This window comes from Pseudopodoces humilis, chromosome 4 (genome assembly GCF_049639895.1).
Source record: "Pseudopodoces humilis isolate 2021_Gansu_Grassland_sample_001 chromosome 4, ASM4963989v1, whole genome shotgun sequence".
Lineage (NCBI taxonomy): Eukaryota > Metazoa > Chordata > Aves > Passeriformes > Paridae > Pseudopodoces > Pseudopodoces humilis.
In genome coordinates, this window is record NC_142203.1 from 45,909,450 (window position 1) to 45,922,022 (window position 12,573).

Here is a 12,573-nt window from a genome sequence, read left to right on the forward strand (position 1 = left end):
TGTCACTTTAAGCAAACACAAAAGAAAAATTGAGCCAGGGATTATAATTGCATGCATTGGAGTTAGTCCTGTAAATTACAAATTACAATTTAGGCTTTTGAAAACATTAATTAGTAATTGAAAAATACCCTTTGCATGTGCTTTTTCATGATAAATTAGTTCATTATGAAACCCATCCTATAGGACAGTTTGTTAGACAGTGCAAGTGATATTTTAATTGTTTTTTTTTGGCAGATGGTTATGCTACATAAAAGCATATATGCGAAAGGTATAGTTCTCTTTGGAGATAATGTGGATGCATTCATTTGTGAGTGAATCTGAAGCTGATTTGCAGAACTCTGTTGGTGCTTTTACATGTGTCTCTTTCTCTTCATTCTTCTCCTTCCTCTTACAGCAGTCTTAGCTGTGTCAGTAGCTTACTTAGTTTAGAGCAAGTAAGCTGCTGTTATGGACTTGTAGTATATCCTCAAAGTGAAAAAACCACATATTTTTTCTTCCCTCGGCAGAATCAGAACAGTTTGTGCTTTGGCTATTCCTACAAGTGTGTTTATTTTCTCTAATTTCCTTTTTCCTATCTCACTAAGGTGTGAGGTTTTTTTCTCTAGTTGCTTTAAGGTGCCTATCATTGGATATGCCCGATACGTTGGATATGTATCTCTGAATAACCAGGTGCAAGAACAATTTTTATTTCCAATCTGGAAGATGACTTTAGGAATACAGATGATCCATCATGTCATGTTAATCAGTTGTGTTTGTCAATTTCATCTTGTATTCAGTTGCAAATTTTAAGGTATTTTTAGAGTTAGAGATTACTAGGACTCTGTAGATATGTGATATATATATATAGATATATTGATATATTTGCTCCTACCAAGTTATTTTAAACTTTTGGATGAGGGCCAGTGCTCAAAAAAGGTTTTAACATTAGCATTAGCTTTGAGTCTGAAAAAAAAAAATCTTAGCAGAGTTCTATTTCTATTAATGGTAATCCAAGCTGATAGTAGATGCAGACAGCAAAAGCCTCTTAGGCTGAAGGCAGTAATTCTAATGTTGTGGCAAAACCTTGGTATACATCAAATGCATAATTAAGAGAGATGATACTCTAGTTGAAAGACATTTGTGAGATGTCTTAATGAGCAGACCACCTTGTCATTCAGAAGAATAGTGGTTATTCTGGTCCTTTGTCTCCAAAAGAAAAAAAACAATGTCTGAGAAGGAAGCCTTAAATAACAGTCAAAACTCAGCTGTGGTACTCTCCTTTTCCTTCATCTCCTGTCTCGAGGGGCTACTGACTTTCCTGGGGTGCTGTGAAGTTTCATTTTCATGTCAAAAGGTAAATTGGTTTCACTCTCAAATGAAAGTACATTTCAAATGAGCCTGTTTGGAAGCAGTGTTGGGGGAGGGAAGGTATGAGGGGCATTGTGTTTCTTACATATAGTCACTAGCACTTGTTAAGCAGCTAAACTTCAGAGCAATGTTTCTTTGCTAGTTTTCAGCTTTTAAAATGTGGCTCTAGTTTTCTTTTTAATTTTGAAAAAGTATCCAAGAAGCAAAGGACTCACTGGTTAGCCCCATTTTCTTTACTGTAAAGCAAAAGTAATCTAAAGTATTTGTTGGCATTTTAAGGGAAGGGGAGGGAGGAGGGAAGGGAGGGAGGAGGGAAGGAAAGGAGGAAGGGAGAGGAAGGCAGGAAGGAAGGAAGTGTGGAAAGAAGGAAGGAAAGGAGGGAGGGAGGGAAAGGAAAGGAAGGGAAAGAAGGGAAAGGAAAGGAAGTTAGTTAATTTGTTCCTGGTTTGGTGCTTTACCCTAATTAATTAAGGTAAATTAAATTAATTAGTTAATTTAACAGGTTACAATTTTGAGGGGAGTGGACCCTCATGAGAACCTTTCAGGTTCGGAACCTTGATAACATGTCATGACAAGACTTAAAACAAAATACAATCTCCAGTTTCCAACCTATGATTTTTCCCCCCAAAAATCTAAACCACAGTATTTTAGGGAGCAGTACAAGTGTATTGATGAATAAGCAATGTGCAGAAACATAGCAGAAAGCCATGTTTAAGATGTTACTTCTGGAACTAAAGCTGGTTTAAAGGCCCCTCTTCTGAAATGGTAGCATAAATGTTCTGTAACTACAAGTCAATTTAGCGTGTGGATTCGCATGTTACTGTTTTACAAAAGATCAGTTTGCCATTACTGCTTTCAAATATGGCAATTCTTTATACTATTTGATAAACAGCTTTGAGTTGACCAGAGAATAATTCCTAGAGCTGGGATATTTTTTTCTGTTACAAAAGGAGCTATAGCTTCTCATTAAAATGCTATTACCACCCTGCTGAAATGCTGAGGAAGTAATCTCTTGTTCACTTAGTCCTTTTTATCAAAAAAGCCAGTCATTAATTTCTCTGGTCAGCAAAGATGGTGTTTTCTCTGACAAAAGCTGAACAAAAAAGCCAGTCCAAGGAACCAAAGTATTCCTTGGGTGTGCTGTTAAGTAATAAGGACAAGAAGGCGAATGACTTGTGTCTTTCAAAGCTTTACTGATGCTTGGGGCAACAGAGGGAAGACAGGCCTGTAATGTGAGAGGAGCAGCAGTTTATCTGGGAATCAAAACAAGAAGCAGTATTTACAGTTTGCTGCCTCCAGTCCTTTCCTCCCTCACTTCTGAGTAGGCATTAAAACCCACCTAACAATGGGGCCAGCATGGTTTATGTAACCTTCACTGGGCATGCCTTCTCTGCACAAACTTCTGGACAAGAACTTGAGCATCCTGCTGGATAGGTCATGGACAGAATTAAGGTTTTGACTGTTTAGAGTGTGGTAAGGGATCCTGTTCCAAAACACTTCAGACGTGGGAAATAGAATAGAAGGAGAAAAATTGGAAAGGGGGTTGGGCCAGCCATGTCTGGTGGAGCAGGGAAATCAGCTTCCTGTACATTATTTCCCACTCATATTACACCTTTCCCCCTTAAAACTTTATGAAAATAGTGGTGGAGTCCCACTGAATTGCATGCAGGAACATTCAAGGAGCACAGTATGGTTTTTAGTGCTAGGTAATGTTTCCAGATGATGAAGTTGCAGCCTAGTTAAACCATAGTCCTTTTGTCTGTATGTGGTTGGGACGATTGAGATTAGCTCTTGGTCTTATCCAAATTATATTGTAATTTGACAAGTTCATTAAGTGCATGTCTGAATCAATGAAAAGTAAAGGGAAATACCAAGCTACCAATGAAAATGAGTTGAAATCATGAAGAATATTTCAATTAATAGTGTTTTGAACTTCACAAGTGATTTTGGAATGCAATGAACTATATATGTGTATTGAAACCCCTACATGATACTCACAAAGGAAGCTTTTTTGTGAAATCCATAGTAAAAGTGAGAAAAAAGTACTATTGGTAATTTTAAGTTTTATTTGGGGGTGTTCTAAGATAAAACTGATCTGTTACTTTTCTTAACATTTTATAATTGAAGAATGAATTTAAGTTGCTGTTAGCTGCAGGATTGCCTTCACTCTGCACATTATTTAGCTTTTATATTTTAAGAGAACAATTTTTGTATTTGGTATTGTAGGAACTGTGGAAACTCACGGTATATTTTCAGTTGTGCTGTTTGGATTATAAGACTCAGGAAGCTAATGGTTTTAAAACTTCTGACTAGCTCCTGCTTTTCAAAATACTACGTCTGTTAGTGACTGCATTTTACTAGCTTTTACTGTGGCTATCTCAGTGGTATACTCCAAGTCTGGAATGAGTGCTTGTGGAAAGGATGGCAAGAGTGGACCTTTTCCTCATTGCTTCTAAATGTCCTATGCATTAATTGTAATATCTGAATTATTTTTAGCTGTAATATGGCTGTAAGTTTTTGTTGACATTCTTTGGTATTGTAGTCAAACTACAGAGTATAGTTTCATGTCATGCTTGTAAAATCGTTTAACAGACTGAGTTAAATCTATGTGTTTAATCTCACATTCATTTAAAACTGATATGGCATATGTGTAATATGCAGCCTACTGAACTAACGTAAAACAGTGTACATTAATAATTCATTCCCTGCTATATTTACTTACTTACATAATGACATTTTAAAGGTTAGTAACATAAAAAAAAACAACTTTACTGTGGTTTTTGTTTTCTTTAACAGGACACTACAAGTATAGAAAAAATGTCACACTGTTGCGAAGACATGTAAGTTCTGTAAAATTCCTACATTGTTGAAATGGTAAGGGAGTAGCTGTCTGTTAAGACGATTTTGCATGGTATGGTGCTCTGTACTTCCTATCTCTAGTAGCACCTCACTAATCTTTTAATAGTGGTTGTACACAAAATAGCCTCATGTTGTTCCCCTTCTTTCCCTACCCAAAGCCAGTGGAACTATATTTTCTTTTCAAAAGTACAGATCAAAAGATACTTTCTGCAGTGCTTTGACATACATTTCATTAATATTGAGGTTCCCTGTGCTTCAAAAGGTGCCTTTGTTTGATTGGTGACACAGACAGTTTCTGTTCTCCAAACTTAAGTCTCAGCTGCATGTCATAATGAAATAAAAGTTGTATTTCTGGTGCTTGGACACAATTCATCAGAGTCCAGTATTGGAACCCCAGCCAACCTACATTGTTGTAGCTGACTGAAATGCACTGTGAGCATGCTGTCTTTCACTAATGATGCTGTCTTCTGTAGATCGAGGCCCCGAAAGCCATGGCAGCAGACCTTCTCAGAAGTTTTTGGCACTCATTGGAAGATCCTGTGGTTTATTCCTTTCAGGCAGAGGCGACCACTGCGAGTTCCCTACCACTTTGCCAGTCATGTTTAAACAGATGGATGCTGGGCACAGATGGGTCCTCCATGCTGGAAGTGCATTACAGGTTTTATGATAATAGGACTATGACAGTCTTTAAGTCAATTAAAATCCAGTTGTAGGCATCACAGTGTGACCTGGGCATTATTTTAGTTATGGTCTTGATTCTATTCTGAAATTAGTACAAGTTAAACAATTAAACTTCAGGCTTATTTACTTTAAAATTAGCTTTCCAAAGAGATTCCTTTTGTCTTTGAGATTAATACCAAAAGCAAACAACTGGAATGGAGTCTTCATCCAGTTTGATACTGGCTCTTTTTTTTTTACTTTTTTTTTCCTTTTTCTTTCTTTTTTATTTTTGGTGTAGGAAGCACTGAAGTTTACATTGATGGTTAGATTTCTCACTAAGTGTCTTTTTCTGCCTTGAATTTTAATTTTTTTTCAAGTTTCTTATCAATAGGTCTGTCTAGATAATAATGTCTTTTTTTTCCTGCAACATATGTTTAAAATTCCATTATTCTGCCAGTAATTTGATATGTAGAAGTAATCCTGCAGCACTGCACTATTAAAGATTATATTTAAAGCTGAAGCAGAGTACTTCCTAAACCTTTCTCGGAGAGGTTTCGTAAAGGCACACAAATGTGTGTTTACATAGAGAACAATTTATGGTTTATGGTTACTTTCTGGCCTAGATACGTTAATGAAAAGTGTTCATGTATTTATGTCAGTGAGAGGGACTAAGTATTTCAGGGTAAACTATGCAGATACAAAGCATGTTTTCCCTAAATCCCAAGGATTTGAATCAGCAATAATCAACAAGGAAGTTGCTTGGTGCAAATACTAGAATGATTACTTTTAAAAATTACAGAGGTAGTTAGTTATAATGTACCATAAAGAAGAGTATATTGTCAATAAAGTTAAAAATTTTATATTTACTTTTCTTTTGTCTTGATTAGCTGGAATTGGTCTAAGTGTTTGTATATTGAAAATAAAAGTGATTATAAATATTTATACATAAATATAGATTTGCTACTAACTAATAGAGTACTATGTTGATGTAGATAGCTTGTTTAAGTATGAAAGAAGTTAACCAAAGAAAGCATCTTTCAGATCTGGTAAAATGATAACTATTTCCAAAGTACCAGCTTGGTCTTCCTGTATCTGGAAAAATTATTTACTTACTTTAGCCCTCTGTATCTAAACAAATACTAATGTAAGATGATTGTGAAAACTACTGTGGATTTCTAGGAGAAATTCACAGATCAGTGTTCCCAGTTACGCTGCTTACTGTGTTTGTTGCATAGTCTAACAGGACTAGGATCCACCTTAAACAGCAGCCATGCAGCAGGACACAATAAAAGATGCAGAATCAGGATTTTATATGTATAGATTGTGCAGAAGGTAATAGTTTATTTGTTACTTATTATTACAAAAAAAGAAGGGCAAGATTTTTCATGACTAGTATTTGCAAAAAATTTTCAGATCAACTCTTTTACAGTCAATTGCTGCCAATGCTAGGTGTCCCTTTATTGAATTAACAGATATTGATGATCCGTTGAAAGTTCCAAAATATATATTTTAAAAATCACTTGAACTTTAAACTTTTTTAAACATCTAATATTTGATCCAACTTTACTTTTCCTGTCCTTTTAAAAATAGATGTAATGTTTTATTATCTTAAATTTCAAGCCTCATGTTCAGTCATTTTCCTTTTTTTTTTCCCTCATGCCAGTTGTAGTGAGGTTAGACTTTCTTTCAAGGGATATTGGCAATTTTGGCATATTGTCAGTAATATTTAAACAAAAAGAAACTTGAGGAAATGTGTGAAAAGGCTGGAGCAGTGTTTGAAATTTAAACGAATGTGGATATACATAATAAAGTAATGGCTCTATTTCTTTTCCTTCCCCTGCCCCTGCCCCAGCCCCACCTCCCCCCTCCCACCCCCCAACATTTTAGTCTCTGGGATATACAGGGAAATCATATTTCATTTTCTGTGCCAGTATTTATATGTTCCATGAGCAAAACGTAGTTTGAAGTTTTTAATGCTAATCAGTTATCGGAGCAGGTTGTACAGTTCTGAACCTGATTCAGAAAGAGAACCAAGAATTTAACTGTTTCTGGTGTATTCACCATGGAGCATACAATTGTGTGTTCGGCTTCCCAGTACTGCTGTGTCAGTGAATGGCATCGTGCATGGGGCACCAAGCTGAAGCAGAACCCTTAGTTACAAAGGGTGCCAGTGGTTCCTGGGGCTGCTGGGCAGCTGAGGGATGCTGCTGTGGGATGGCAAGTTCCTGGGAGCAGCCGCTGGAGCAGCCTCAGGAGCGGCAGCCGTGTCCTGCACCGCCATGAGTGCTAATTTCACAAATTCACATTCTCAGATGTTTCCATATTGTTTGATTTCCTTTGAAATCTACTTTTTCTCAGTCTCCTACTCATCATAACATTAGGAATCAATTTGTAACATGATTAAGTCTGCTAGTTCATTTCTGTCCCTTTTCTAAGTATTTGGGGGACAAAGGGGAGAATTTGGGGAGACTTAATATTTTAGGAGGTACTAAACTTTATTCTTTGAATGAGAGGCCTCTAAAATGGTAAAAGTAATTTTTTTCTTAATTTTAACTGAAGGACCTTATCATGTTATTAGTTTCTCCAAGTAATGTTTCTGAAACTAATTCTCAGCATAAGTTGTTTTGTCAGGAAAAATCAGACTTTTATGAACCAATTTGAAATCTTTCAGACCTTTAAATTCTTGAATCCTTCGAACCATTGCTTCCTTTCCCTCCAAGTCTTCCTTAAGATTCTTTGTTTAAGTAGAAACTGCATTTTTGAGATTGATTAGTGTTTGTCATTTTTATGCATTTAAAAAATCTTAGTGTTAAATTTCATCCTAATATAATATTAGAAAAACACATGCTATATTGAGAGACATGAATATTATCTTCTGATTTGGTAATATTTGATTTCCTGAGAGGCACAAAGAGTTAAAGAACCAATGAATTCCTCCTTGAAAACGTTTGAAAGTAGCTGGTTTATTTGCAGTGTGGGATAATTTCTGGTAGGACCTAAAAATGTTAACTTGCTATCTTCTCATAATCAGAGATCTGAGATTTGATTTGAAAAATGCTGATGTCTAAAATAAAAGACGATGCATTAAATGTCTGCAAATCTGTCTTCTGATCTGTTGCTTTTAAGGAGAAGTTCTGTCACTCAGCTGGTCTGTAGTTCAGGTACACAAACATTTTCAGTCTTGAGCAGTTATGAGTCTTGAATTCTCATACATGTGGAGTTTTAAGAATAAATTTTCTATACATCAGTCTTTATTAACATACATAACTTTTAAAATATGTTCTGAGCTGTTCTTCAGATATTCCTGATAATTATTTTGATTCATGGGTTTGTAAGTACATGGTTAATAAAACACAAAGTGGAATGTCATGTATCCTGGTTTAACCTCAGCCAGAAATGAAGCACCACAGAGCCATTCAGTTGTTTCCCACCCCACCCCACAACAGGATGAGGGGGAGAATTGGAAGAGTAAACATGTGGAGCTCTTGGGTCAAGATAAAGACAATCTATAGGTTTGATAGATAAAGCAAAAGCCATTCAGGCAAGTAAAGCAAAATAAAGAATTTACTGCTTTGCTTGGTCAGGCAGGTGTCCAGCCAGCTGTAGGAAATCAGGGCTGCAGTGCACATGACAGTGACTGGGGAAAGCAAACCCCAGCACTCCAAACATTCATGTGTTCCTCTTTCCCCCAGCTCTATTTGCTGAGCGTGACACCATGTCATATGGAATATCCTGGGAGTCAGTTGGGGTCAGCTATCCCAACTGTGTCCCCTCCCGGCTCCTTGTGTAAGGATGGTGTAAGGAGCAAAAAAGGCCCTGTCACTGTGTTTCTTTGTGGCTCAGCTGTAAGGAGAAAATTCCTGTTACCAATACTCCTCCAGCACAAAGCCAAAACACAGCCCTGCATTAGCTACCCTGAAGAAAATTACCTCAACCAAAATCAGCAGATCCTGACAAATCACATCGTTATTCACATTCAGAATCCAGGATATTTCATTGTTCAGGTTACCTTGTTTGGTTAATGAGAAGCTCAACACAACCTGGTAATGTGTGCTTTCAGCACTGCAAACCACCTGTTCCCTGGGCTGCATCATAAGTGTGGCCAGCAGGTTGAGGGAGGTGATTTTGTCCCACTAGTAAGTTAAATCTAATTCTAAATGAGTTGAAGTATTAGGATCTCGAAAGTAACAGTACAATGCTGAATGCTGCTAGAAACTGGTTTTGGGAAGAATAGGTATTCTAAATACAGTGCCCATACTTAGGCAACATACAATGTGACTGGACACTTCAGAAAATGTTCCTCGAAAGATTTTTGTCCTACTTTCTCAGTGGCTGAGCATTTGAGCTTGGGAGGCATTGAAATACTTGTATCTGTGGACTGCATAAGGCCTAGGATTCCAGTTCTGCTGAAATTGTCCAGTATTATGTCGTGTCTTGGCAAGACTATGGCAGAGTGGTTAAAGCCACTTACTGAAACAAGGGCCATCTAAGTATCAACTGTATAACTGTAAGAATAACTTATATTTACAGTAGTTTTCAAGTTAGAAAATACAAAATTTAACTTATAATGTCTGTGCATTTCTGGGTATTTCTATGCATATTCCCAGGACTAATACCTGTATATCACAGTAATCTACAGACAGAAACTTATCACTCTGTCTCTTTAACAGGCAGAAAAGTAGGACTGATTTTTGTAAACTAGCATTCTGAATTTTCTATGTGATTGAATTTTATTCATTTGTTCTTAGTTTGATCTTGACTGTTTTCAAGTAAAGCTGAAGGAAGTTCCTACTGGAGTTGCTGAAAATTATGAAGTCTAACACTGGTTATGACCGAATGGTAATGTACTAGGTGAATGACTGAATAATATCAAAACAGGAAATACTCTGGTATTCTTTTGATCAAATCTGAAAATGCAAGAGTATGTTCAGTTTATAAGCAATGTATTTTTTTTAATTTATCTTTGTTTATTTCATTCATATAAAGATTCTGTGAGATTTTTAAAATTTTATTTAAATTGGAGTTTAATTTTTTACTTTCTACTGAGAATTATTTTGTCCTGTATTTTTATGAAATATTATTTTTAATAAAAAAATTAAAAGTTTCTTTCTCCTCACTGAATTTCATTTATATTGGTTTAAAGTTGTGTAAATTGTTTACCAGTATTTTTCAGATCTGTTTGTAGATTTTTCTAATTATCATACAAATTACTCTCACTAGTGTATATTTTTTTATTGTGACAAGTAAAAAAGCTACAATCCCAAATGATTGTTGTGAAAAAATGAACTGTGAAAAACTGCTAAATAGTGAGGTACTTACTATCTGAACTTCGTTTGCTTTTAAGAAAAGAGCTGAATGTCGGTGGTAATTTCTCTGTTAGGAGTAGTTTACCAACTAATGTTAGTACTCAGCACTTGTTACAGTATTGGTTAAATTTCTTGCCTACATTATCACAGTTTCAGCCAGAGTAAGAACCTCTGATGCAGGTATCAACTAAGATTTATATAAATTGCCATTTTTCAAATTACAGAAATAAGAGTTTGGGATTTTTTAATCTTCAGCTTGTATTTTTTTTGTTGTTTTGTTTTGGTTATTTTTTGGTTATTTTTTTGTTTTGGTTTGGTTTTTTGTTGGTTTTTTGTTTGTTTTGTTTTGGGTTTTTTTGGTTTTTTGTTTACAGTGTATTAGATCGTTCATCCTTGGAACAGTTTTTGAAATGAATCTGAATCAGCAGCTCTTCTGTTTTGTGTACATTGGAACTTATGTCAGATTTTAATGCAGAAAAATCCCACATGTTTTAGTCTATTTCAAGTGAAGTACTGGCTTTAAAGATGTAAAAAGAAGTGCAGCAATGGTCACAGGAAAAAATTTTAGAGAGCAATAAAGCAAAAGCTGCTGGGTGTAGTGCAAGCAGTAGTCTCAGCTTTAGAAGTACAGGGAAGATTTCAGACACCTGAGAAGATCACTGCAGGACTAGTAAACCCAAGAAATAAAACCAGTGGTTATGTCTGGATGAAATTATTAACATAGCTGAACAGTCACTTAATGGATCAGGAGGGATTAACTACATAGTGATGGTTTGTGGTACTGGCCTTGCATCTTCTGTTTCAACCCAATAACTGGATTCAGTTAATAACAGTAATAAAAATCACTTCCATTGTGATCTTTCATCCCATAAAAGTCTCTGTTCTGTATTCCAGAAAAATCTGCTCTTACCTGGTGCCCAAATGTCAGTTTCTCTTGCCTGAAATTTCAGTGGGCTTCTTTCCCCACATAATAGTTTCTTTAATGTTTACACATCAGATACAATTGGATTGTATGAGTGCATGCTATCTTTTTGTGTGGAAACTGGGATCTGTTCCCAGTTGCCCGTAAAAATAATTTCAAAATTACATTCCAGTATTTTTAGTGCCTAAGGCTCCTGAAAGTATTTCTTGACGTGTTGCTCCTGAAAGTATTTCTTGATGTGTTTTGTCAATTAATAAACTGACTAAAACAGTATTTTTGAGTCTATAAATTTATTTTAAGAGGTGACCAGGTAGTACATATGAACAAATACATGCAGACACTCCTGTAGTCTGATTAATTAACTATATGAGCCAAAATAATACTAATGTGGAAGGGCAATTGGACAGAAAATTGGACGCAGTCTATTTCAAGCTGAATAAACAGGCTTGAGAAAGAATGGAGGATGTGTTAGTCTGAATGAAATGAAGCTAAGCTAAGCTGAAGAAACCAGGCCATAATTTGTATCAGTTACAGCACATTTTTTGTATGTCTTCTAGTTTCACAATATTTTTCTCATTAGTTTTCCCATCTCAAAAACATTCTCTTTGCTGAAGGATTAGTGTGAGAACAGACATGTGCAGCAAATTCTTTGTATGGAGTAAGCCAAAAAGCTGTATTTCATTTGCACAGAGATAAACATAATATAAACTGGAAGGGTACTGCTGAGAAGTAACAACTCTTTCAAGCCCAAGTAATAATTTATTCCCAAAATACAGCATGATGTTGCTGTTTAGGATATGCTTCCCAACCTCACTTTTACTCTATTAAGCTTGGACTTTCCTGTAGCTGTGGCCCAAACCCCCAAAATCCAGTCTGTTGGCTGCCATGTGAGTAATGGGCTTGTCTTTTTTGGTAAGTATAAAGTGTAAGATGTTTAAGTGTGGACAGTGCAGAAATGTGAGTCCTATAGAGGAGTTTGATCATTTGTTTTAATAGTTAATGGATGCTAACTCACAGGGTTAGACTGCAAGTCTGGGGCTCAGAATATCAGCCTTCAGTTCTCTGTGTGACCTGTGGTTCTATAAGTGAAGACACCTGGGTTTCTAATGAGGGAGCTGTGCAAAGCTGCAGTGCTGAAGGTGTGCTGTCTACATCACAGAAACCTGGATAATCAACTTTAGAAGAAACAGCCATATCCCACACACCACATCCTTACGTGACGCCGCCTAATTTTGGCCGCCTAGCATCCAGCAGTGCATAGGTGACTAGAATTTGAAGCATATGTGTTTTTCAGCTCATCCTGATAAAATTGGATACACCAAGAAAAGAGATCACATAAGAAATGCTATTCAGTTTTCTACTTCAAATTTGGATTAAATTAAAGGATAACTGATGAGTATATGATAGGTAATCATTTGAGAAAATGTACTTTGCTTTCAAATATTGAAGTTTTATGTATATGCCTTCATTATAGAAAGT

General features: G+C 36.0%; 1 protein-coding gene across 3 annotated transcripts in view; it reads left to right on the forward strand.

Annotated features, from left to right (window-relative positions):
* Nucleotides 1–5,726, forward strand: part of ZDHHC21 (zDHHC palmitoyltransferase 21) — a 39,549-nt gene extending 33,823 nt beyond the window's left edge. For all 3 annotated transcript variants that reach the window (XM_088054602.1, XM_005522670.3, XM_088054601.1), the window contains 2 exons: nucleotides 4,144–4,187; nucleotides 4,680–5,726. In XM_088054602.1, coding sequence (XP_087910728.1) covers nucleotides 4,144–4,187; nucleotides 4,680–4,812 — 177 coding nt within the window. In that variant the 3' untranslated portion in view covers nucleotides 4,813–5,726. The remainder of the gene's footprint in view (nucleotides 1–4,143; nucleotides 4,188–4,679) is intronic.
* The last annotated feature ends 6,847 nt before the right edge of the window (nucleotides 5,727–12,573 follow it).